This window comes from Netta rufina (genome assembly GCF_964035555.1).
Source record: "Netta rufina genome assembly, chromosome: 2".
Classification (NCBI taxonomy): domain Eukaryota; kingdom Metazoa; phylum Chordata; class Aves; order Anseriformes; family Anatidae; genus Netta; species Netta rufina.
The window spans coordinates 69,610,258-69,636,839 of NC_140124.1; the positions used below are offsets into that span (position 1 = coordinate 69,610,258).

General features: G+C 41.9%; 1 protein-coding gene across 3 annotated transcripts in view; it reads right to left on the bottom strand.

Annotated features, from left to right (window-relative positions):
• Positions 1 to 7,238: 7,238 nt before the first annotated feature.
• The window catches only part of FARS2 (phenylalanyl-tRNA synthetase 2, mitochondrial), a 248,077-nt gene continuing 228,733 nt past the window's right edge, over positions 7,239 to 26,582 (bottom strand). For all 3 annotated transcript variants that reach the window (XM_084281775.1, XM_084281776.1, XM_084281777.1), the window contains one exon: positions 7,239 to 7,556. In XM_084281775.1, the coding sequence (XP_084137901.1) occupies positions 7,418 to 7,556 (139 nt within the window). In that variant the 3' untranslated portion in view covers positions 7,239 to 7,417. The remainder of the gene's footprint in view (positions 7,557 to 26,582) is intronic.

The window sequence follows — 26,582 nt, forward strand, 5'->3', positions numbered from 1 at the left end:
GTGCTGGTTCCTGCCCAGCTTGGCAAACCCATGTCCGTGCACACAAACCCTCCATAAGGCCATGTTGCTCCTGCAGAACAAGCACCTGCTGAGCACCTTTGAAGTCCTGAAGTCCTGAATCCCCTGATGATATACTTCACAATAGCCCTAAGGATGCTTAATAACTCCAACGCTGTGAACAGTCAAGGAATTCAGTCTGTATCACAGAAGGTGTTAGAGAATAAGCAGGGAATGCACTGCCAAAGACTCTAAGATGTGTGAGCAACTGGAAAGGAAGCCAGAAAACTACGAAGCAATTTTCCAACATGAATGAAAGAGCCTTCAGTGACAAAGTTGCCCTCTGTTGGAGCCTCATATGCTGCACTGATGTGGAAATGTTACCATTGCACAAGCCTGCCCTCTAGTAAAGATCAAAACTGATTTTTATTAATAAGAGGCTAGGATTTTACTTTATTTTACTTTACTTTGTTTTTTAATTAAAGCAGAGCACTTAAGTAGTTCAAATTTATTTTATAAATCCAACCTTTCTATTATGCCACCTTTCTTCCCACAAGGCGGAAAAGACCTGCATTGTCACCAGCAGCAGGTGTTGCAAAGCAGCCTAAAACAGATGCCAGAAAGTCTTTCTGCCTGAAAGGAAAGCATCTCAAGTGGGAAAGGGAGTTCTCTCTGACTAAAAATTCGATTGCTCTTTGAAGGGAGAGTGCTCAGGAGACTGTTGGCTTTCTGACAGCAGGAAGCATCAGAAAGTATTGAATTTTTCTTGGAAAAAGGTGATTTTCTGTGTATTGGAGCAGAGCAGCAGGAGACAAAAGTCTCTAATCACACTGAGTATGGTGAACAACAACTCTGCTTTTATATCTGCAGCACAGAAATAAGGCTCACATCACCCACTCCAACCTGTTTCATATATGTATATGTGCGCAGCACACAAGTAACATAATTGTGCTAGGTGCTGGAGATCTCCTCAGAAATGCTGGGCTGCCCTCTTTGTTCAAAAATAAGAGGTAATGCTTCTAGACAACAAACAACAGGAAATAGTTTCATTCTGAACCAAATTCACATTTTTTTGTTTTCTAGCAAGCGGAAATGAATGAAAAGCGATGCAGACTATAAAGCGCAATAACACAGCAGCTTGTAAACACACAGAAGGCTGCTGGAATTACTTAACAAAAACACATTTGTAATCATATTCTGGAAGGACGTGGAGGACATCATGCTGGGCATCAGATTCTTACTAATTTGTTGTCTCCCCTGTCTGAACTTTCATTAATAACACACTTATGCTAACAACCTTCATTACAACCCCGTTTCTCTGTCTCACCTTCCTACAGAAGCAAGGGTATGTGCAATGGTGATGGGCGTCCATCCTTGCACGGTTAGTGACCACCACTGACTTCTGAACCCAGGGGAATAATCTCACCCACACTGGACTTCAAGGTGAGGGTCTCCAAGGCACGACGTTCTAGTAACGTTTCCCTCTTAAAAAACTCTTAACATTTCCTCTTAACATTTCCCTCTTAAAAAACAGCAGCTCTGCTAAGTACAGAGACCCAAAAGTGAAGTTCCTACAGAAACATTAACCCACGTGCACGAGGGCCATCAATCTGATCTGCTCCATGCCAGCAGAGGGGATGAAGTCTGAGGAAATCTCCAGCGAAGCACCTGGCACTGAGCAGGGCACTGTGGTAGAAAGGGGGAAAAAACGAGCTTCTGGGCCATGGAAAGGAGCTTAAATAGCATTTAGGATGTTGTAGAGGCAAGGAGGCATTGCAAGGGAGGGCATGATGAAGTAGGCCTTAGAGTACTGTGGGCACATGGCATAAAAATGTAGGCAGTCAGGCTCACCAGTGCTCCTGTGCAAGGCAGGCCCTGTGCTTGGCAGGCCGGACACTGGGGAGCTGGTTCTGGAGAGCTGCTTGGTGATTTCAGATGGCCCCATCCCTCCTGAAAGCACCCACCAAGCTGCTGGATGCCTGGCAAAAAGGATCTCAGAGAGGGTACAGCAAGTTAGACCTTCGACTGAGTTAAACTTCAGTCAATTTACACATCCCCTTGTGACCTGAAAGACACGAACCAACCTACAGATTGCATGGAAACACATTTCCATTCCCACGCTGACTTATTCAATTCCTACGCTGAGATCTGTCAATAAAGATCTTGTGAATGACTATTAGTTTCTCTACCACCAGTGAGTACAGATTTGGAATGGGAATCAATAACCCCTTAAATTAATCATCAGTTACAACAATAACGGATGACCAAAAAGCTTGGCTATGCATGCTAATTATTTACTATGTGCCTATGCAAAGGCAGGCAGCCAAACGCACGTCTATGCCTCCCGGAAGCATAGTGGGAGAGAGAGAGGGAGGGAGAGAGGATAATTCAGCGCTTTTAGCCCAGGACATCAGGAGACAACTCCTCCCGCCTTGCTGCTCAACTACGGTGTGATCTCTCACTACACCTTTTCCCCTCTCCCAGAACAACACCAGTGTCACTATGGTCGCTGAGTGCCAGGTTTGAAAGCGTTTCAAGTGACTAAACATTTGGAAAGATGCCCAGTGGGACTTTCAAACCTGCACAGACATCAACAAAATTCCACAAGCAGTTATCTGTATCTGTTGGGGTCTCAAAATCTTTTAATCCTGGCCCTTCGTCTCAACGTTCCTCAGGTTTTGACATCTGTAGATGAGTAACTCCTCATGAGCAAACAGTGATTCTACTGAAAAATGACTGCATAGGCACCAAGTCATGAGAGGCATCTAATTGATGTTTAGCTGCAGCAAATACCAATACAGTGCTTCTGGCTGTATCACACTGTGATACATGTGAAGCTGCAGATACTAAAATAAAAAGAGAACAATCTACTGCCCATTTAAGTGGCAGCTGCTCTGGATGACTGCAGTGCTGCCCAGCAAATTACTGAGCAGGCAGAGGCGCAATTCCCTGGACTGCGTGTTAATCACCTGCATCCAGAGGGTGAGCACAGAGAGACCCCGCAGTAATGCGGCGTGGGAGCACAGGCTTTAGTCTGCGGTATGATAAATTTCCCTGCCTACAGTCTGACACTGTTTCTTCACCAAAGTTATACCCAACTTTAATAGTGAGAACTGTAAGAGAAGGAAAACCAAAGCAGGCAAAACCAAAATGAGAAAGCCAGGTCATGGCTGAAGTGATTTTGACATAGTTTTCCAAGTATAAAAGGCACACTAAAACAGACCCTACTTAGTTAACAAAGGGCATAAATAGAATAGCAGAGGCCATCTGACAAAGCATAAAAGCATGAGAAGTGCCAACCACGTAACCGCATCAGATGTTAACGATGATCAAACCTTGCACAGCAGATTCTGGAGAAGTCAATGCCTTCCCCCAGCATATGCCCGCGCTTGGTTTTGGAGTGCAGTCTTCTCTTCTGAGATACTAAGCTCAAAATTCAGCTGTAATTGCAGTCATGTTTAAAAGCTGGTAATGTGTCAATGACTGGTTTCTTGCGCGTCCTACAGATTCGTTCAAGGTCCTTATAAGAACATTTCAGTTCTGGTGACCTTTCAGAGGCAACACTCACAACCTTAAAATTTGATCAGGATGTTTGTGATTAGTCAGTATGCCTGGTTTACATAGAAAGCAAATCCTTTTTACATAAAGAATCGTCTTTAGCAAAGACAGGAGATAATATCTGAATAAAACTCTCTGAGATTTAAAAATAAAGCTACTTATTTCAACACTGAAGTACAAAATCCCTTTTTCTCCCAGACGGTAACAACTCTGATGGGGATAGTCCAGTGCTATCAGCTAGCAGGTCTGTCACTGAAATAGCCAATACGGCCATTTCATAGGCTTGCACTGAACTCAACAGAACTTCCTCGTGCATAAAACTACTTCTGTGTCTATTTGTGTGTGTGTGTGTTGGGGCGAAAAAGACAGAGAGTGCTTTCCAACCTTGGCCTAACTAACAACTAACTCCAGCCACCTCACAGTGAAGACAAGGTTCTCCAGCTTTACCCAAACATGAACTCAATGCATTTGACTAACTTCTGTTTTCTTGGGGTGGGGGGTGAGACTCCCTGAGTTTACTTCACTGGACCATCAAAGAGTCCTGGCTTGGCCATGAGTTTTTACCTCAAATCCGGAAGCTAAGCCCCACATGAATTTATCCAGGGGCTGGGACCACTTTCCCAAAACTTGTGATAATCAGCACAGCTGCACAGAGTAAGAAGCTGATAAATTCAGTGCTAAAGTATGGCCACCAATCTGCAGAAGGGACAGGAGTAACACTAAATGGAGGGTAAATCACCACAAAACCACCAGTGGTTTATGAAGTCTGGATTCTCAGTAAAAAGCTGTTTTCAGATTAGTGCAACTGTTTGATTGTGCCTGGCAATACTAGTTTATGGATGGCAGAGGTCACTGAAATCTCAAGGGTAAAAACACTGAGCAATTTACTGCTCACAACACTTTTCCATTGCAGTGCCTTTAACAAGAACATCAAAACCAGGTAAGTCTCAGTGCACTGTAAATCTGATGCCAGTTTACTGGGAATATCCCAAACCGAGTGTTAAAGCAAAATCTTTAGTCTTCCAGGAATCACAGATAACTTGAAAAACTATGGCAACTATGAACAAAACCAGCACCCAGAACATTAAAACAGTACACAACATTCAGTCAAAGAAATCCCCAGCCTGTTCTCCTGGGGACGTGTTGCATCTTTTGCTACAATTGATTTTTTTCTCTTTTATTAAAGGACGCTGATATAAAACCCAGCGGCACACAAAGATAAACACAGACAGTTGATAAAAACAAGGAGCAGGGCCTTGTGCCTGCCACTACACCACTCAGTCAGTATGCACACTAATTAATCAAATGCTTTTCCCCTTAATATTTCCACATAGCATGGTATCACTTTAATATTTAGGAACTCACCCACCTTTACTAGACCCATAGCCCACCCAATTACAGCCATTGCTTACAATGTGGGCCAGTGAAATATCAAGGGATGTTCGTGAGACAGACTGTAGGGTAGTAGACTAGAGGGTGAACTAGCCTGTTGTTCCTGGTCTTCAAGCTAGTTTACATACTTTTGTGCTGGAAAAAACAAGGAACAGGTGAGGGTAGCCCTTTCTGTGACAGAACTGGTCAGGGACCATCCTCAGTCAGGTCTTTTACATTCTCAGCAGGGATCAGACCAGCCACTGAGATACTGGTAGCATCATCTGTCTCCGATCAACAGCAAAATAAATTATGGTTATCACACACTTAGATTCCCATGGGCTCTCTGTTGGTATCCACAAGGGAGCATGTGATTTCAGATTACTCAATTTAGAGTCTGCTACTGCCCATAGCAGATTTCCCTGGTAAAATCAAGGACAGGTAAAGAAGGAAAAGTCGTATTTCCCAAAGGACAGTGGCATAAAATTGCAACTCCCGTGCCTTCTGATCTGAGGTCTACTTTGCTAGTAGTGGTGAATCTCTGCCAAAACAATAGGCTTTTAGATTAGATTAATCCTAGAATATATATGACAAAGGCTTACTTAATCTAAACATACCCAAGTATTCCTATTAAATTCACAGCCAGCCCATCTGATTTTACAGGCCTTAAAATCCTTCATATAATTGAATCAAACTTGCTCCTGGTGTTTTATAATTTGAATGGTTCACGTTTTGGTTTACATGAAAGTTGCTGCTATGTAAACAACCACTCCAGAAGATGATCTCATGGGTTTAGGTCAACCTCAGGGACAACTCTGTTGCAGTGACATCCGTGGCTACAGTGACAAAGCCTTGTCGTCTGTTTTTCTCCTCCTTGTGTTCCCCAAATTTCTATGCCCCATTATGTCTTGATACAGCAGACAGGTTCTAGCTCTTTCCATATTTAGTACCACCAGTTAACATCCACATAATTTGCTGCCCAATGTGGTAGCATGGATCAGGCCCTGTCTTGCAAAAGTTACTACTCAGTGCAGTGTTCCTCCTCAGTGGTTCTCACTGAGAATCCTGAAATGTAAAAGGATGAAGGAGACAGAGAAAGACTTAACGGGCTAAGCTGTGTGTAAGGGATCTTAGTTGATCATGCTTTAAAAATAAACAAGTATGTTTTTCTGTTGCCTAAATGGCACCCATTCTGTTGCCTTGTAGACAGCCTAGCATATTGTTTTCATAATCAAGTTATTTGGATGACACAACAGCAATTTAGATTAGGATTTGTTTACACAGCTAAATATGTTGAGTAATGAAATTGAAATGAGCTTTCTGCTTCTGTCACATCTGCAATAGTAACTCGCTTCTTACGGTGGAGTACAAGCTCACTGCACAGATGTTTCTTGATAAGGTATAAATCAGCGTTAGATGCTGTTTATTGCAGTGCTTTTACTGCCTTCTTCCCTGAAGGAGGGAATGTTCCCTGCACAGCAACCAGATGTGACCTGCAAGACTGTATGAAATACCATTGCAAGTAAAAACAGGTCCCATATTCCATATCAGCATCTGCAATAGCTCATCAAGTATTTATCAGACCATTTGAACACTTCTGCAGAACCTAGCATCATACCACTACCAAAATTTACTTAATTATAACCTGCAATGAAAAAGTCAAACAACCTGTAAAGTGACTACTGTCTGGAGGAGATCCCATTTCAGTTTGGTTTCATTCCTTAATCATCAAGTTTCTGAGCAGACACTGACCCTAAAAATAAGATAAGGGAGCTCCTCACCTGGGGAAGGCGCACAGCTCTGAGTGCCTCGGTAAGTGCCTCCACTCAGCTCTGTGGGAACAGGGACATGCAACAGGAAAGACTCACCAAAGGCCTAGCATTTGAAGAGACTCAAATCCAAACCCAGAGACACACTCTCTCCTCCTTCTCTGTAGCAGATGAAAGCAATACCCAGGGTCTCTGAAGGTACGAGAGCCAAACTTTGCAAGGTGTACCTCTTTGAAGGTTTCTTGAAGCAAAACCTGCCGTTCCTTATTAAGAAAGAGGGAGGGGTGGAAGGATAAAATAGTTTTTCTTCCCTGAGCTAAGCTGAGTCTCTGTTTTGCTTCACTCGTTACACGGACAGAAGATCCTGTCAACCCAGAAATAATGCCAAGTATTTACAGTTTAATGGAACCCAGGGACCAATTAACAACACAGAAAACCACCAGACAGTGTATTCCTTATTGTAGCAGGAGGGAAATCTTACATTACTGTTGTTCCCCCCTTTCTTAAAATAAAGCACCAGTGCTTTGTCAGTGATTTCTCAGTAGTAATGTTTATTATTTGGTAGTTTTACCATTGCTTATTTATCAATTGTTTTCCATGTGCTACGTTCAGTCACAGAATCCTTCTTTACTTGTACTCCCCACCCCAAACAGATAAAAAGAAACAAGGGGGGGGGAGGAGAGAGAGAAAGCAACTGTCATTAGGGCTTCAGACCAACAATGCTAGAACCTGCCCTCAACCCCAAGTTCTCGAACTGCTGATTCTTCAATAGCTTGATGGATACGATGCACCTCGTTCTGCGTTAAAGTCCTCTCCGGGTGACGGTAAACAATACGGTAGCAATGGCTGACCTTCTTTGTCCTACAAAATATAAACCAAAAGAGGAACCATAAATACATGTGCCTACAAATGCAAATACTCGAGGCTGAACACTTACCCCCTGGAGCATTTTTTTATTTGCAGTCTAATTTTATTCCTGTTGCTTGAAAATCATCTTAATGCTAAAGTACACAGTCTGGAGAGGTGGGATTGAGCTGAATTTTAATTTTGGCGGTGGATTTTACTGAAGTCCACCTCACATTTCCACTTGTTTTTGCTCTGGGTCCTTCTCTTCTCCCACCCTCTGCCAGATACTCATACTGAAAAAAAACACACAACAAACAAACAAAAAACAAACAAACAAAAAAAAAACAACCAACCAACTTTGAGATAAACTGCTTGGCTTTCTACATTCAAATGTGCTTCACAACAGGACACAGACCTCTTCTGGGTCACTGAACCAGCTCTCCACTAGGAAGTTTAGATAGTTAAAAATAAAAGCAAAAGGGCTGCCTGTGTCACAGCCAAGACTGACAAAGAGCAAGGCTGAGCAGGAGCTGCCAGCCAGCCCTGTATGAGTTAACTTCAGCTGAGTACTGAGGTGTGTCAGCTTCTTACCAGGGTAAACAAGTCCAGGAGTAGGGCTATGCTAACATGACTGAACTCTGCTGACACTGTAACTCGCTCATTTTGGTGCTAACATGGCAGTCTCTAGGGAGCACTGTGCACACATATTCCCCTCAGGCCGGTGGGGCTGGCCATGACAGACTAAGGAAAACACTGCTCAATCTCCACGTGCTGGCAAGCTGTTAGCTAATGCAGGGCATCTCAAGCCTTGATATCCAGCCTCCAGCACAGAGGAGGGGGCTCCAGACACAGCCGCAAACACAGAGTAAAACATTCATTTTGCAGCTGAGGTGATGTGGGACATTGCCCTCCTGCTCCGTGGACAAAATGGTGGATGCACCCTGGCGTGAAGGGAAGAAGCTGGCCTCCCCAGCAGTTGCTGTGAGGTAGGGCAGCAGCCCTCACAGAGCTGCTCAGGATGGCTTTCCTGTAAAAGTGGCCACAAAAGGAACTGCCAACACCACACACCACGAGGCTGGCCTAGCGAAGCAGGGGCAGCCCAGCAAACTCAGGAAGAAACAGGGCATGACATGATAGCAGGCACAAATGTCAACATTTCTTACCCCTTGCTGTGGAAAGGAAAAGGCAAAAGAGACCAGCACAAAGAAAGAGGGAATGATGGAAATTAAAAATTAAAATATATATATATTTAACAGTTGCTGAGTTGGGCAAAGACAAGGTAACACAAAACTAGGACAAACCAATAAGCTGAATAAGAAAGAAAAAGTCTGTGTGAAGAGAAAGAAAGGCATGTGACAGGCTGGCTGTCTTGCTCTCCATCAAAAATAGGCCAGAGTACGTAGCTCCTGCACAAAAGGGCTCTATAATTGCAGTGCTTGTATTACTGCATTTACACGGCAGATGAGGCATCCTTTTTTTTTTTTTGGTTTCAAATGGAGCCCACACAGCTTCTACTTTCAAAGGTAACCACTGCAGTGAAAGAAGGAAAATCTAAGAGGGAAAAATAAAGGGAAACTGGAGATCAAGTACTAGATGGAAGGATCTCCCAGACTAGCAGAAGTTTGCATTTAATGGTGCACAGAGGCATTCATCAAGCTTCAGATCATCTCTTTCCTGAAAATGTTTCAGGTCAGATATCATGTTTATTATGACTACTTGATTAAAACTAAAGTTATATGTGCTCGTGTACAAAGATAAATCTCTCAAGATACTCATTTCAACATAGATCCTACAAGAAATAGGCACAGGTAGATTTTATCTCAGAACAGCTGTTTGATACCAACTTTGTCTCATTCAACTTTGGTGGGAAGCTTGCCCTGCTCTCACTGGCAGTTTACAACAAAAAGATTATTTCAAAATAAAGCATTTCTCCATTTTGTGGGTGTGTTCTCTGAAGATGAAGCAAGTTAAATCTGACTAGTACAAGAAAGGGCAAACTACATTTCATGAGATGTTAGCTGACTGCAGTTAACTGCTAAAAACCAGCCAAGAGCTTTCCCAAGGTGCAGGATAAACGCTGTAGAAAAGTGATCTTCAAAAAAAGAGGGGGAGGTGTAACTGCAGAGAAAGTGTTGCTCTGCTCTGCTCCACCACTGCAAAGCAGTTGAGAAGAGAGATCTGGGAGAAGCATGGAAATTGGACAAGAGGGGTTTGGCCAGATGCTATATTGAAAGAGAGAAATTGGAGTAAGATTTGGGCTCAACAGAAAAAAAAAAAAAAAAAATCAAAACCAGGCTGGCAGACAACAGATCGTTGTACTTCAGCTTTTAAAGGTGTTACAGCAACCTACCTGAACAAAAACATTTCCAAATTGCTCCGACTGAAAATCTCTTTAGAAGCTGTACAGTCACAAGCCCAATCCTGAACTCTTGTATATACAGAGAACATATCTCACGATGGAAAACTCAGTACTATCATTTAATGGGATGTCAACACAAGTTTGCTTACCATTTCTAAGCTGTGGTAGGGGTAACAACTACCACTGTTTCTTGACTGGTCATGGTTTACTGAAGGTAATGATTTCTCCTGTCCCATGTGTTTACATAACCCTCTCCATCCATCCTAGCGAGCAGTTCATTCATGGGCAAATTAAATAGGTCACAACATGATGCAATAGTTTCTTGTGGGTGTTGTGGAAAACAGCATCTTTAGGATGCACTTAAACTCCGAAAAGACAGAGGTCTTACAGAGCAACACTGGACTGGTGTTTGGTTAGATGTAACTGCAGTTAAGCATTGGATTGCATTATGTGTAATTAATCTAATTGTAATTATAGCCGAACAATGATATAAATGCTACTACATATGGCTGGCTACACATCACTCACATGGTTGGTATGTTGTATTTTTCTCTCGTCCTTTTAGCTAGAATTAATTGCATCTTTATTACTAATTAAAAAGAGTAAAAGGGATTAATGATATTTCCATAAAGACAAGCTGTAAGTCTCAGAAAACTTCAGCATTGCTTTCAGAGTAGCATTAACTAACTTTCCAAGGCAGATGGGGACAAGTACTTCTTGGTCTTTTACACCTCAATACCTACTCTGTCCCTCAAATGAAAATACTAGGACAATGAGATTTATCACTGCCATCAACTGCGATTGGAAACAATTTTTGTCAGCAAATAATACATTTGCTGATTTCCTTTCTTGATATGCTTGTGTTCTGCAAGGATGCTCAGAGTCACAGAGTGTTTGCCTACCTTAAAGATAGCTCAGCTACTGCATAGTGGACTCTCTCCTGCTTGTCATGCTGCAGCCTGATGATACAGAAGAAGCAGCTCTCTAGCTCTCTAACCCAAGCAACAGAAAATGTGAGGCCAAAACCGAGAACAGCAGCTTCATCAGGTTAAAAAAAATAAAAATAAATAAAAAAATAAAAGAAGAAGCAGCTTAACGGTGAGTGTATTAGGCTTTATTTACCTAAGCTGCACCTCCAGACAATTCCACGCAGCTTGCAGTCACGCGGACTCCTTCTCTCCCATTAGGCTTTAGCTGATCTCAGTGTCACAAGTCTCCTCTGCACCAGCCTGCGGCTTTCAGGTAATGAAATGCAGTGAATACAGTGAAGCACTGCTCAAAGGGAAAAAGAAGATGGGGATGTATTCTGAGGCCACCGGAGGAAACGGGATTACAGTCAGTGAATAAACACTGAGGTGAAACAATGTCTAACACCCTTTCATGTGTTTTTTTTTTTAGAGGAAACAGCTTTGCCTCTTGATATTAAGGAACTGGCACACAGCTTCCTCCATGTGCTAGAGAACTACTCGCTGCCTGGTCAGATTCACTGCATGAGGCCACCCTGAAGGTCAGCGTATATGTTTTGATATTTCAGCCTGATAACTGAGCACAGCGAGAAATAAAGGGGCATCGGTCTTCCCGTTATCCTATAAAATGACCACGAAAGCAACCTGACACTGGAGTCAGGGCTAGAATGAAAGGCTATGTTAGGCAATAAACATTAATAACTGTGCATTATCTTCACCTGCATGGAAGTCCACTGAATGATGTTTTAAATACAATTTGTCTATAAAGCTGACCCCAGAAGGTACCAACAGCAACATATCTGCACACAGCCACTGGGCAACCTGCCTCAGTGGCTAGATAAAGTAAGACATGGGGTCATTTGGTAGCCAAAATGTTACCTAAAGAATAAATGTCTGGTATTGGCTCACCTATGTGCAATCCTGTAGCAAGAATTCCCCGTCCTGCACTTGAAGAAGGAGATAAAGGGCATCAGGGAGTTGAAGGGGAAAGAAAAAGCACTGCACTTTTAAACTGTGTTCTACTTTATATCTGTCTTAAATCACAAAAGCACAGAGACTTCTGTATGGAGGTTAGCCCTGCTCTTAAATGGGTAAGGACAACAGAGAACCAGACATTTTTCTAGAAAGCTTACTTTGAGGAATAGAAAAGTAGAGATGAGAATCTCCCCCAGCATCAAGGAGCAAAAATGAGTACTCTCTCTTTTGTTCTCTGAGCAAGGCACTGAGCAGTACTATTCAGTGCCATATCCATATTGTACCTTTTCCTACACGGTATTTTTTGAAATGAAAGACCTATACTGTAACACAAGCATCCAAGATTCTTTTCTCTATGTTAACTGAGTTGTGTGAATGAGGTTCTTCGAGGCTCTCCCAATTCCTGCCACATCAGTTTTCATCCTATATCCCAAAGAAAGAGTCACCATGTAATTACCTTACATAAATGTTTACACGGTACTCAGTGACCACCTACATATTTCAGAGTGATCAGGTCTTGCATTGTGGATCAAAGTTCCAGAATGGTTCTTGTTGTAAGCTGAAATGGGGAGAAATACTAAACTGCAAGAATACCAAACACGTAGATAGATATTCTCAACTCATCCTTGCTTTCTTCAGACATGGAGTCTGACTTCATTTAGAACAGAAAATACACCTTGAGTTTAAGGTAGGTAAAACTTTCCTGCACTGAGCAATGCAGGCCACAGATTTGATGTTTAGCCCCTAGTGACTCCACAGAAATCTTTTCCATCATCTCACCAAAACACTTTCAGGAAAGCCAATAGAAGCTGAATGCACAGCCGTATCTGTCTGTGTTTCCATGTGGTGGTTTCCAACAAGACTAATAAGGAGAGAGCATAGTTTAGATATCCAAGTCAGAAAGAGCCAACGACATTTTTTTCTCTGAAATCTATGGGAAGGAAGACCTCCCATGCTTGGTAGATTTTGGCCCCAGTGCCTGCATGAAACTCATTCGACACAGCTAAAAACTCGCTCTGAAGAATCTATCCAGCCAAAGCTTCTTCTTTCCCTATTTACTTTTGCTTCTCCACATGCCTGTCTTAAAAAGACAGAAAAGACTTCAGCATCCAACAGCACAGAGAAGAGGTAATTACCTTTTCCTTTTTGTTCCATGCTTTCAGACCACGTCCACTATGACAGTAGGCACAACTGCTAAATGTCATACTATAAATTTTAAATTGACAAATAGCACTCTTTGCTAGGAACCACATCATGGAAAATGGCAAAAGGCTTGTGCTATATCCCTTACTGTCAATGGCAAATAATTCAATTACCATGGTGATATGCATGTAGAATATACCCGTAATTTTCTGAACAAAGGCCATTCCCAAAGATGCGTTCTCATCGGTCCTTTCAAATGCTAATACTCCATTTCTCTAGAAGAGTGTGTTGTACACACACACACACACACAAAAAGTGCACTTTAAAAAATGGATATGTTTTTGTTTAAGGTAACTTTGATGCCAGTGAAAGGCACTAGATAACCTCCAGAAGACAGAATTGGCTTAAACCAACTGAAAGCAGGGAATGGTCATTTCTGTTGCAGAGCTTTTCCAGCTAACACCTGGCAGAATGATTCAGTTTCAAAAATAGTTCAGGTCAACATAACTGTGTTGAGACCATCAACATTACTTGACCACTATGGGTCTTTTCTTGTTTTTTAGTTTTAAAAGAGATGCATGTTCACTGACATAGTGAACATGACAACTGGACTGACAATTGGACCAAACAGATTGCTATTAAATTTCACAAACTTGAGACTGTAATGGACTTTTTGCTGTTTTCTGTTTGGACTTGGTGAAATCTGTATCTGAATACTCTGAACCTCTGGCCTTCGCATTCATTCTTTCTATAATATTAAATCATTTTTAAGCTTTTCTCTTAATTTAAAAAAAAAAAAAAAGTGTCAAAATTCTGTTAATAGCCATGTTATTGAGAGAAATAAAGAGCACGGTATGGGATGCAGTGGCAAAGCACATAAATAACACCTGCTATTTAAGTTAATGAAAGATGGATGAAAAATGCAAGCACTCAAATATTTTCAGCTTCTCGGTCACTAAGACACTGTCATGTAGCCTTAAATAGGAACTAAACCATTGTCATTATGGCTCTTGTCAAGTATGAACCCATTGTATATCATGACTTTCCTTTTCTACCTAAAGCTGTCACCTAATTCCTTACATGCCAGAAGAGACACCGCTATATACTGAAAAAATGTTTCACAAGCATCACCCAGAGTAGGAAGTCTCTTGGCTGTTAGATGCATTCACTAAAAGTTAATTGAAACAATTCAACCAATTATTTGTGCATTGGCTCAGCACTTTGGCCTCTAGCTACCTTTTCTCATTTCAAGAGGCCACCTTGGCCTGTTGAATGCCAGCAAAAGAAGAACTAATGTGAGGGTGGTGCAGGGCTTTTTTCCATCAGTTCCCAAGCAGAAGGAACTCTTGTAAATGGAGCAAGTTGCACAAAAAAACTGAAAGAATATTTCCCTTGTGCACTGTTATAGCTGTCTCAGTAACCAGCCAACAATACAGTCAACCCATCTCAGATCCAAGCACTTCCCATTAAAGAGCTCTTAAGCCTCACAGCACCAAAAGTAATGGAATCCATTACATTCAAGCAATGACAAAATACCACTAGTGTGAAGTATAGGAAGAACAATATCATTCTCCATTACACCAAAAGAGTATCTGAAGTCCCCACAGGATCACAAGCTAACCATGACACAGACTTTTGCTGCCATGGAAAACCAGAAAAAAATTGCAAACCTGTAGGGTTTGGGATTGGTGTTTTTGTTTCATGCTTTTTTTTTTTTTTTTTTTTTCTCCTTCTTTTTTAATACAACTCATTGATTTCTTGAAGAAAGCAATTATCAATGGTTGTAAAGTAGGTGTAAAACCAGTTCTCAAGGGTATGGATTCCAGTATCAATGCTTGTCCTTCTCCAATCTCCCTCTCTTTGGGAAAAATATTTATCAAGCACAGACAAAAAGACAAAAGACAAGACAAAATTCCCATCATATCTGATCCATACCAACACTAAGGAATTAATTCCACAGAGATTTAGATTTGGAATTTCCCTTAGTCAGGGAAATTTTGCTCTCTCCAATCACACCAGGCCTCTTCAGTTTCTAAGGGCCCACCACTCCATCTAGTGAGTCAGTTCAAAATCCTGCTTAAATCCAGGAAGATTTAAGAATAGGCTGGAGGCTGAATATCTTCAAGACTTGCTTTGCTGTCAGCATAGTAACCCTGGAGCACTCATCATGCCAGAGAGATGCAACTTTATGTACTTTTAATGGAATGAGTCTCTCAACTTACCAAGGCTGAGGCTTTCAGGAATAAAAGGAAGCCCTGCAGTGGGCATGCACACAAAGATCAGAATGTGTGCAAGCCATTGTGGCTCAGAATATGATAAAATAAACCTACTTCTTCTTCAGGGTTATCACTATGACAGATCCAAGGACTGCACAGGTGGAATACAGATAGGAAAAAGCACACATTCTGATACAAAACCACACATACAAAATCCAGCGAAATAACTGCTACCCATTGCAGTGGCAAATGAGAAGGTTGTTTGGTAAAATATTTGGGACATTTAATTATGTACTAAACATAGAAAAATAATTGGATGCTGAAAATAAGAGAAAAAATGCTAGTCTCAGCATCACGCAAGACAGAACACCTGTTCTGTATACAGCACAGAGTTTTGTATAGCTTCACTTTCCCTACATTTAACTGTGAAGGTTCAGTGTCAAATGCTTTTCAATGTCTAATCATATTTTCACCAAACTAAAATACAAGGGGTAATACTTCATGTTATTTTTTTGATTGAAATTTGACTACAATAAGCTAAATCATTTGCCAATCCAGCAACCAAAAGAACAAAGTAACTCAGTTTGGATACGGGGCCTCATAGGAATTGCTATCTAAGCTCCCTGACCTTCTCTTTCCCTGTGTGGTTCAGAAGCCATGGCAAGACTGTATCTCCCATGAGAGGCCATGGCCAAAAACTCCTATGATGAATCACGCCGCTCTCTAGAAAAGAAGCTCGGTTGACACAGCTGATGAAGAATCAGAGCATACTGAGAACAGAAGCATGCAACACCTGAAAGTCCTTGCAGCGCTGACAGCTGAAGTGTTTTGACTGCTAGCCAGCAAATAATATTGAATTCTCACAGAAGAATGTACATTTTCAGTGAGTAAAAGAACAACTAATCAACATACTTTCTGTCACTGCTGGCTCTCCCACTTTCTCCACGTTTCTCTTGACCTCCTAAATCACAAACAATTTAAATGGAGAATGAGGCAGCTCTGGCAGCAATAGGCTCTGTGGATCTGGCAGAACTCCATGACTTAGACAGGACAGCGCACTGCCTTCCAGCACAACTGGCTACCACTGGAAAAGGTGAGGGACACAACCTGCTTGCAAAATGTACTGTTGGAAGGTGCACTGCTTTTGCAGAGTTATTGTGCTTCTTGTGTGAAGATACTATATTTACCTCCCCCTCAGACACAGCATGCAAGTAGAAGGAAGGAAGAGGGTTTGGTCTTACTTCTGTCAAAAAGCAATATTTAATGGTTCTGTCACTGGTGATTAGTCATAACAGTGTCACCCAAAAGTTTCCAACTATTGGCAACTGAATTGCCATCTGGAAGCATTAAAGAGTGACAACCTATCTCAATAAGTTGAACAAATCCGATGCGAGAGGTGAATTTGGCCTCTTTCAAACGTTATCTGAAATATTTATAATAAAAATGTTAAGTGTGATACCTTTTCAGTTCTTCTGAGTGAAAGATCAAAGAAGAGAAGTATAAATATTTAGCAGTTTTTTCCCCCAACTACATGTTAATACTAAAGGCTACAAAAAGTATTACTAAAAATAACATTGCTGTCAAATTAAAATATATTTCATAATCGAGGAAAAGGGAATTTGTATGAAAATTTTAAACAATTCATTCTCCTAAGAAATAAAGATGGATTGGAGTGACAGCAGGTTCAGAAGCATCTGTGTTGAGCACTCAGAGAAATCATGGTCTACAAAGTTAGGTGGCAGACAAGTGCATCGCAAGGACTGAATGTTGTTTCAGGTATTTATGTAGACTTCGTCATTGAGATTACTGGTTTTGTCCTCACCACACTCAAGAGTTAGGTGGTTAAGATGGAAGTAACAGGAAGAGAGAAGCTAACAGGAAGACAGAAGGGTCTTTAAAATCAGGAGTAAAAGTGGAGAGAAATCACTTGCCCTTTTTGGATAAAAGCAACAAATTAAAAGCACCTGTCCCCCCCCAGGCAGCCTGCAGCATTCAAAGACAACTTTAAAACATTCACACCTGTGTGTGTGCAAGTACAGGGGGTACTCAATAGGCCTGCTTACACAGTATCTGCTAAACCTAGTGGAAATTTCGCAGCTGCTCCACAATTAAGTGTTGTTTACTACCTCCTTCCACTCCATACGTTATTTTTCTCTCAGAATTGTCAGGTTTTATGAGTCCTAATCCGTCTAACTGGATTTGTTTTGGAGATACAGAAATTCCCCACTTTCCCTCCCTGAGGGTAGTTTGGTTTCACACAGACAGTCACAAGAAACCTGTTCTTATTGCTTTTCTGACAGTTGCTGCCCTGGGAAGACAACTCAGAAAAAGTCCTCAAAGCAAGGATGACTATTGGCCAGCAGATTAAACTGCTGTTAACACACAAGAAAACTGTCTGGCTGCTAAACAGGTTAAACAAACAAACAAACAAACAAAAACAACCAACCAGCCAACCAAAAACCCCTTGCTGGGTCCTATCTGCATGGATAATACACTCACACCACCATGTACAACGAAAAGCCCGTGTGTTGTAGGTGAGGCTTGCTTGGTTATTTTGAATATAAGGGGAGCAGGGAATGTCAGAGCTGTACTGAAAATAGCTAAATGAGGACAACGTGTAGCAATTAAGTGCACTGGCCAGAACTTTTACACCTGTCAAAATGAGCACTACTTTGGAAAACTCTAACTGCTATGTTTGGCATCTATATCATTAATGTTAACGCCTACTCTTTGTGAAAAACAAAAACAAAAAACAAACTGTGAGCAATGATATGATGCTTGCAATGTGAATACCTCTTATGATAAGATTGTATGAGCATCACATAACAAAACACCATGTAGGCATGTAGACTAAAAGGTCAGGGCACAAAATGAGATGCTTCATTAGTAAGCACAATGAAATTATTGGTTTACTACTCCAGAAAGGAAAGAAAACCATTCATACATAGCATTAGAAAGATCAAAATAACGCTTTTCCTTTGCAAAAAAGGGCATCTGATCCTCTGACTAGCGGGAATTATTACCAGCAAAGAAGGGATAAGATTTCAGCCCAGAGTAGGGAATACACAGGGAGCACTAGAGTAAATCAAATGTTCTTAAATTGTCCAAGCCTGATGAACTTTGCCCTAAGATACTTTAGGAATGAGTGGAAAAAGTCTCAGAGCTGTTATCAGTTGTCTCTGTGAGTTCATAGAAGGCAAGTAAGGTACCAAATGTTTGGAAAAGGTCAAACAGAGTGTTTATTTCTGAAAAAAAAAAAAAAGGAAGGAAGGAAGGGAGGGAGGAAGGGAGGGAGGGAGGGAGGGAGGGAGGAAGGAAGGAAGGAAGGAAGGAAGGAAGGAAGGAAGGAAGGAAGGAAGGAAGGAAGGAAGGAAGGAAGGAAGGAAGGAAGGAAGGAAGGAAGGAAGGAAGGAAGGAAGGAAGGAAGGAAGGAAGGAAGGAAGGAAACAACCAATAGAAATCCAGGGGAGCTCTAGACCAGCTGTTTTTACTTCACATTCCCAGAAAGACTCTGGTGCAGATAACCAAACCACTTGTAAGCACACCAATGATGTAAGACAAAAAATAACAAAACAAACAAACCAAAAAAAACAAACAAACCAAAACCAAACCAACCAACCAAACAAAAACAACAACAACAATAACAGAAGACATGGAAATATCAAGCAAATCCAGCCAAAACAATCTGATTTCCCTCTATACAGGGGTAACAGGCTAATAGAGCAATAATCAATAAATATATCAATAAACTGCAGGAAGAAGCAAAACCATGGTGGTGCAAACGTACATGTAGGGTTGTGTATGTGAGTACAGCATGTATCTTCCCAGTCTTCTAAACCAGTTAAGAGAAAAAGGTTTAGAATTAATAATCCATAAAATATGGAAAAAAATAAGAAGCTGCAGACATCAAAAAAAACAAAAACAAAAACATTGGGAAAGGTATTTTAAGATTTTAACAAAAAATGTAAAAAAGAAGAAAAATACTAAATAAAGTTGACAAAATTAGGTAGTACAAAATTTGTCTTCATAAATGTTTCACCTTGGAGGGAGCTGCATGAAGGTAGATGAACAAACTGGTAATCAACATGACTGCTACTAAAACGTGATATCCCAAACAGCTGGAGGAGCTGCCAATAATTTGTTGCTTCTGGAAGCAGTCACCCCTAGTTCACAGCCAAATGTGAAGGATCCTTCTAATAGGGTTCTTCATCCTAGCTCCCGTACGATGGAATAGTTTCATTAATGGAATAGGTGATGCAGCAGAAGTGTTTGTTAATCATCAAATTACATTAAGCTGGGTAAAACAGAAAATATTTTTGTTGACAAAATTAGAATTCAGAATAATCTTGACAAACTGGAAAAGCTGAAAGACATGACTCAATCAGCGCAAGTGCAAGCTTCTGTATTGTGCACTCATGAAGGATGGGAAACAACTGGGTAAGGAGCAATCCCGCACAAAGGAGGTAAAGACTGCACAGAATCACCATCTGAAGGTGAATCTGTGATGTTTTTGTGCTGCTTTCAGCTAAGCAAACAGCACTCTGGATGAATTGGAGGAATGCAGTCAGAGTGGCATTCTTCCACTCCACTCTACTCAACACTGCTATTGGCTCTGCTGAGGTACCCTTTCCACACCTCAAGAAAGATGTGAGGCAACTGGAGGCAGATCTTTGGGAAGCAATGAGAATAAGCAGATGTCTGGATAACAGGAATTATAAGGAAAAACTGAGAGAATGCTGGTTGCTCAGCCTAAAGAAGAGAGAGCATGGAAACACCCTTCAAATAGATAAAATGCAGTTAGGTTATTACCTGTTCATCAACATTTAAAAGGGCAGGAGAAGAAAGTGATGGGCTCAAATTGCAGTAATGTTTTGCTTGAAAATTTGCTTGGAAAGGCAGTGTAGTCCCTTATTGCTGGAAATCTTTAAGGACTGGTTATACAAGTGTCTGTCAGGAATGCTATAAGTAGAGCTGATCCTCCTTTGGAGTGGGAGGATGAACTACATGGCAGTACTCTTCAATTCTTTAGCATAAAATGTAACAGCCTTTAAAATGCAGGAAGTTATTTGAGTAGCAAAGATAGCTCCAAACAAATACGCATCATGTGTTTGTTTATCCCATTGCATTAGAAGGAGATGGGGAAAAAAATGGTTCAGGAAGCCAAGCAGGTAGGAAATGGAAACCATTGCTACCATATGTTGCAAAAGCAATCTGTTACAGACACCACATTCCCAGGAAATAAAGCAAGCAGGGAAAGCTTTTGAAGGGGACAGCAGAGACTGACAGACTGAGAAGGGAAACGAATTCTCTGAAAACGATGCAACCTCTCTAGGCCAGCAACCCTTTCATTAGTGTTATAGACCACTGCTGAAATACAACAGACAGGAAAGCGAAGTGCTGCCAAGTTACTTTTCAGTGCCTAGAGCCAATGGAAAACAAAACAAAACAAAACAAACAAACAAACAAAAAAAACAACAGAAAAGTCCACTCTGTAAGACAGTAACCCAAAGGGAGAATGTCACTCAGCTGTTTGTCTCCTTTGTTTCAGGGCTGAGAGATGCCTTAGGAAAGCTCTAAGGAACAGCCAGAGAATATGCTGTATATCCTTGATACACTGAACTGAAGCTTTCCCTTTTGTATTTTACTGGTTTTATATCAAGAACCTAACCCTTTGCTTTCAGCCACCTGAATTCACATTCAAATCCAGACAATCTTAAAATGAGAAGGACAAGGACTTTCTTCTAACAAAACAAAGCTGCAAATAAGCCTGCTGGAAATCTAAAACCGAAGGCAATTTGGGGAAGTCTAGGGACTGGGATACATCAGAAACACCAGTCCATGAATGAAGGCTGGTTGGCCCTGGTGAGGACAGCTACTCTGGCAATGATGGCCTTCCTACATAGAAGCTGATTAACTTCATGTCTTGTTGGAGGTAGAGAAACTGACAAATAGAGAGGAAATGACATGTCCAAGGACATACTACTGATCAGCTGATCTCAAAATAGGAATACATAGAAATGTAATAGAAATCTCGTCTTCTGGAGCCTCAATATATTGCTCTGAATAATCACCATGCCTTCCTTGTCTTTATACATGTTATCCTGCTTCCCCACCTTCATTCACTCTTGCTGCTCTGTATTCACTTATTGTACCTCTTCTCTGTATAGACAATAGCAGCAAGGAAAGAGCTGCCTTTAAATTTCTCTGCCAACACTGCCTTTTGCAGTAGGGAATAAGAGGCCATGACTCTGCTACAAAGAAAAACAACCCTGTGTACCTGTATAAGAATATATGCATGTAAACATATACATACATTCATAGCCATTGCTGCAGAGGCTAGTCTTCTAGTAACCTTTGAAAGTTTGCTGGACTGATAAGATCACTGGCTTCACAGTAATCTTGATGTTTACTAAATCTTTCTCAGGGATAAAATGTTGATCTCATAAAAGTTCCATTGCATATGTGTTCTTCTGTTACTACATGAAATATGAAGTTGCCAAGGAACAAATAAATTATTTATGACTTATGCCTGTACAGTAACAAAGAATGGCTTAATGGGGGCATGCACCACTTTGAAAGTACTGCAGGCTGTTGTTCCCTGAACTGGAGACTCTCTTAAACAGGGTTTAGGAAGTATTTTCTCAAAACTTCTCCTCAAAGAAAATAAAGATCCAACTTCTGACATGACTGCCTAAGTTGTAGCAGAAAGACACACATGCCGCAGGCCCTCCTGCACCACAGTCCCACATGTGTGCCTTACTTGTAGGTATACCACTGTAATTTGCATACTGCTGCACCCAGCCAGCAACTACTACTGAAATCAGCTCAGTTATTCCTACATCACTGACTCCAGAGTTATATAGGAAAAGACTGGTACTTATTATACATAAGATGCAGCAATTTGGTGGCCCGACCTCAAACACCATCATCGCTGCTAGTACATCTTCTTCATTTGAATCATGGTAACAAACAGAGGAGGAGATTCTCCTTCTGAGATTACAGGTAGAGTCACCTGGAGGCCACTCCCTTAAGATCACCAGCATGTTCTCTACTTTGCCTAATTCTTGTGATACTCAGCCAGGATGGGGTAACACAGCAGCAGCAGCAGCACTGTGTTTTGAAACACAGTACCAAAGAATAGGAAAATCATTAGGCGTGAATACTGCTGAGGGTAGCAGTGTTACTCATGGTCCCCTCTGGATCATCTGCAAGCACTGTGTCTCTCTTCTCCCCAGCCAGTGACATCTCTCTGCAGAAATGGCTGAACAAACACAGGTGCTGGATGTGTGGATTCAGTGAGGGAATACAGATCCTTAAAAAGGGAGAGATGACAGAGGAACTCTGCAGCTGTTAACAGGAAGAAGATGGAGACCACAATATCCCTGTGACATTTTAGCACAGTGGTCTCTGTGAAAAGGTGAAGACCCAGAGAGACAGTTTGGACAACCCAGCAAGATCGTATCCTGAATAGCACAAAGTAGATAGACACGTGCAGGTCCCATTCCTCAAACCCACACACTTTTCATCCACAGGGTTTAGTAAGTATAATGATGCCTGATACTATTGTGATTTTACTTTTGCATCCATATGAGGAATTGTTATCTCACCCTGCACTCATATAAACCTACCACAGAAGCTGAAGCATCAGTCCAAAGGATGAGTTGTGTGGGATTTGAACAGTTGCACGACAGTCAAAATACTTATAAGCATTTCTAAACTGGATTTGAGCTTTCTTATATTGCTAGAACACCTGCATAGCTGGGAACAAGCTTGGTCTCTAGGATCCCAAGAGAGCTTGGTTCTGATTTTATATATCCCACAACACATCACAGGAACTCCACAGGAATTAATGGAGTGAAAGCAATGTAAAAATCTGAATCAGTTTCTGCATTCACCTACAAAGCTCATGCTTAGAACCACACTGTGTTGGATCAGTCTTCAGGTCTTCCTTTCCCTTTCCCTTTCCCTTTCCCTTTCCCTTTCCCTTTCCCTTTCCCTTTCCCTTTCCCTTTCCCTTTCCCTTTCCCTTTCCCCTTCCCTTCTTCTTTTCCCTTTCTCTTCTTCTTTTCCCTTTCCCTTTCCCTTCTTCTTTTCAAGCTGGAGTCTGTATCTATTTTTTCCCCAAATACCAGGTGAGCATTTCAGTAGCACATGGATGAGTCAATAAAACTGAGGTTTCATATTCAACAGCATCCTGTTTGCACAGATTCTTCTAACCCATCTCCAAGTCCTTTTCCCTCCTTCTCAGATTTGCCCTACTGTACACAACCAGCACATCTGTCTGACTGGCTGCATGTGTGATGAAGCACACCAGGGAGCTGATGTGGTTGAAAAATGACCAGTTAGGAAAAAAAAAATAAAGACTTAGTTTCCCAATCAGGTTCACTGAACAGCCACACCAGTCACTGTGCCAGCTCAGTGCGGGGGGTGAGAACAGCATAAACCTTATGCTGGCAAGAGAAATGCATGTGGAAACAGAGGCTAAAATCACAAGTTGGCAATTCACTGAATTCACATAAGCACTAAAGCACATTCATGTAAAAAGATCATGTAAAAATATTATGTTCAAAATGAGACTCGGATGTAAGGGAAAGGAAAAAAGATATGTCTGGCTGTTCCCAAATGCTGCTGAGTCCTATCTCCTGACCCACTGAAGGCAATGGAATGACATCTCTTTATGCCAACTGAGGATTTAGCCGACGTTTTACAAAACAAGAGGGATGGCTCCCTGGGTAGCAGTGTTTTTAAAACTGATCAGCAGAAGCAGCCAGTCGGATCCTCTTCTTAAAAATGATGATCCACCACTTCAGTTAGGAAATGAAAGAACGTGTTCAAGATAGCATGAGAAGAGGTAAGCAAATGCAGCTATGCCAATTGAGCTTTGCAACAGTTCAAGCTCTTTTGCCACCACTTAAGTCTGAGATGAATGGTTTAAGCAGACCTTACAAGTGTAGGGTCCTTCATAGGGCCTCTGCTCTCGCATAACGACGCAGACGACACCAAGTTAGGTGCGTGTGTCGATCTGCTCGAGGGTAGGAAAGCTCTGCAGGAGGATCTGGATAGGCTGCACCGATGGGCTGAGGTCAACTGCATGAAGTTCAACAAGGCCAAGTGCCGGGTCCTGCATCTGGGGCGCAATAACCCCAAGCAGAGCTACAGACTGGGAGAGGAATGGTTGGAGAGCTGCCAGGCAGAGAAGGACCTGGGAGTGATGGTGGATAGTCAGCTGAATATGAGCCAGCAGTGTGCTCAGGTGGCCAAGAAGGCCAACGGCATCCTGGCTTGTATCAGGAACAGCGTGACCAGCAGGGCGAGGGAGGTGATCGTCCCCCTGTACTCAGCTCTGGTGAGGCCGCACCTCGAGTACTGTGTTCAGTTTTGGGCCCCTCGCTACAAGAAGGACATCGAGGTGCTTGAGCGGGTGCAGAGAAGGGCGACGAAGCTGGTGAGGGGCCTGGAGAACAAGTCCTACGAGGAGCGGCTGAGGGAGCTGGGCTTGTTCAGCCTGGAGAAGAGGAGGCTCAGGGGTGACCTTATCGCTCTCTATAGGTACCTCAAGGGAGGCTGTAGCGAGGTGGGGGTTGGCCTGTTCTCCCACGTGCCTGGTGACAGGACGAGGGGGAATGGGCTTAAGTTGAGCCAGGGGAGTTTTAGGTTAGATGTTAGGAAGAATTTCTTCACTGAAAGGGTTGTTAGACATTGGAACAGGCTGCCCAGGGAAGTGGTGGAGTCACCATCCCTGGAAGTCTTCAAAAGACGTTTAGATGTAGAGCTTAGGGATATGGTTTAGTGGAGGGCTGTTAGCGTTAGGTTGGAGGTTGGACTCGATGACCCTGAGGTCTCTTCCAACCTAGAAATTCTGTGATTCTGTGATTCTGTGATAAGTTTCATTCCATGCAAGCAAAGTTCTCCTTTCTGGCAAATGTAATACAGGCCCTGCAAAGAGGGAGCTCTGCTTGTTAGCTCACTCTTTTGGTATTTCATCAAACACAGCAGTGATGCTTATGAGATTACTCCCATTAAAGATTAATCTGTTCACGATTGCTGCCTTTAACTACTCCCCTATATTGTGAGACAGCAGCCCAAGCTGACTGTTTGGTGTTCACATATTGAGAAGCAAGGCTGGCTAGAAATAGGGTGTGGGGATCGAGAGAAAGAAGTAATAACTGTGAATCACTCCTTTGCTGATCGAAGGCATGGTTGCCTTTAATGAATAGTTACATGGAGAATGTGAGATAATCCAACTGGGACTGTTATGAAACTTAACTACGAGATACTTTGAGTAACGATCTATAAAGCTGCTAACTGGATTCAGTAAGTTGTTGAGTCATTACCATATAAGACTGGGTTGCTCGGTGTGGTATGTGAAATCCATATGGCTAGAGACATTGAATGGCTTGCTTCTGGTTAGAGAAGATGATGGAAATGAGCACACACATACGTGGATTTTCAAACATAAAAAATGAATAATAAAAAAAATAATCAGCTGTGGTTATATACCATCCATGCTAACACTACTTTATCATTTAACTTCTAATTGAAGATGTCCTGTGATTGAGAATTAGCAGGCATGAAATTAGCATGGATTTTTAATGTTTTGGGAAAAAATACAGTAGGTTCACTGCACTGATGTATCTGCTGTGACATCAGCTCAAAGTAAAATGAGGACTACAGAGAAGGATGCTGGGTACTACATATAAATCACTGATCTTTCACCTCTTAGAACATTTTCACATTCAAACTGAGATGCTAAATGAGCTGAGCGCTTAATGCAAAAAAAAAGAGCAGAAATTACAAAACCACCACTACGGATATAATTCATTCTGGAGTAACTACTCCAGCAAAGACCAAGGGCTGAGCTAGTCAGACAACTCTATTATCTTTCACCTGAAGAAAGTGTGATTAGTGGAGGATATGTCACATTTACACTTAAAAATTGTTTCAAAGACGACTTGTATCTTTTGGCACAACTCAGCCATCTTAAAAATATTGTGAGAGAGAAAGGCAGAGACAGCAAAGAGCACTCCTTTTTATGATTTCTCACCCTTGCATTAAGCCACGGCATTTAGCCTGAATATTCAGGATCTCAGCACTTGGCACACCCCAGGCAGCAGCGCTGTATTGCTCTCCGCTGATCCTTGAGGATGCAGCACCGGGTCTCCTGGAGGTGCAGGCTTCCAGCACAGAGTCTGTGCAGCTCCTGCTGCCCAGCACAGCATCAGCCTGCAGCACAGCACAGAGCAGCAGGACAAGGAGCAAGGAGGAACTGCATCTTCTTCACTCCCTTTGCTGCAAAGGGGGAGCTGCAGCCTCTGCAGCTGCATTATAACAGGTGGAAAGAGGACACAGGCAGTCAAACTCGACTGGGGAGGAACAATTAGCA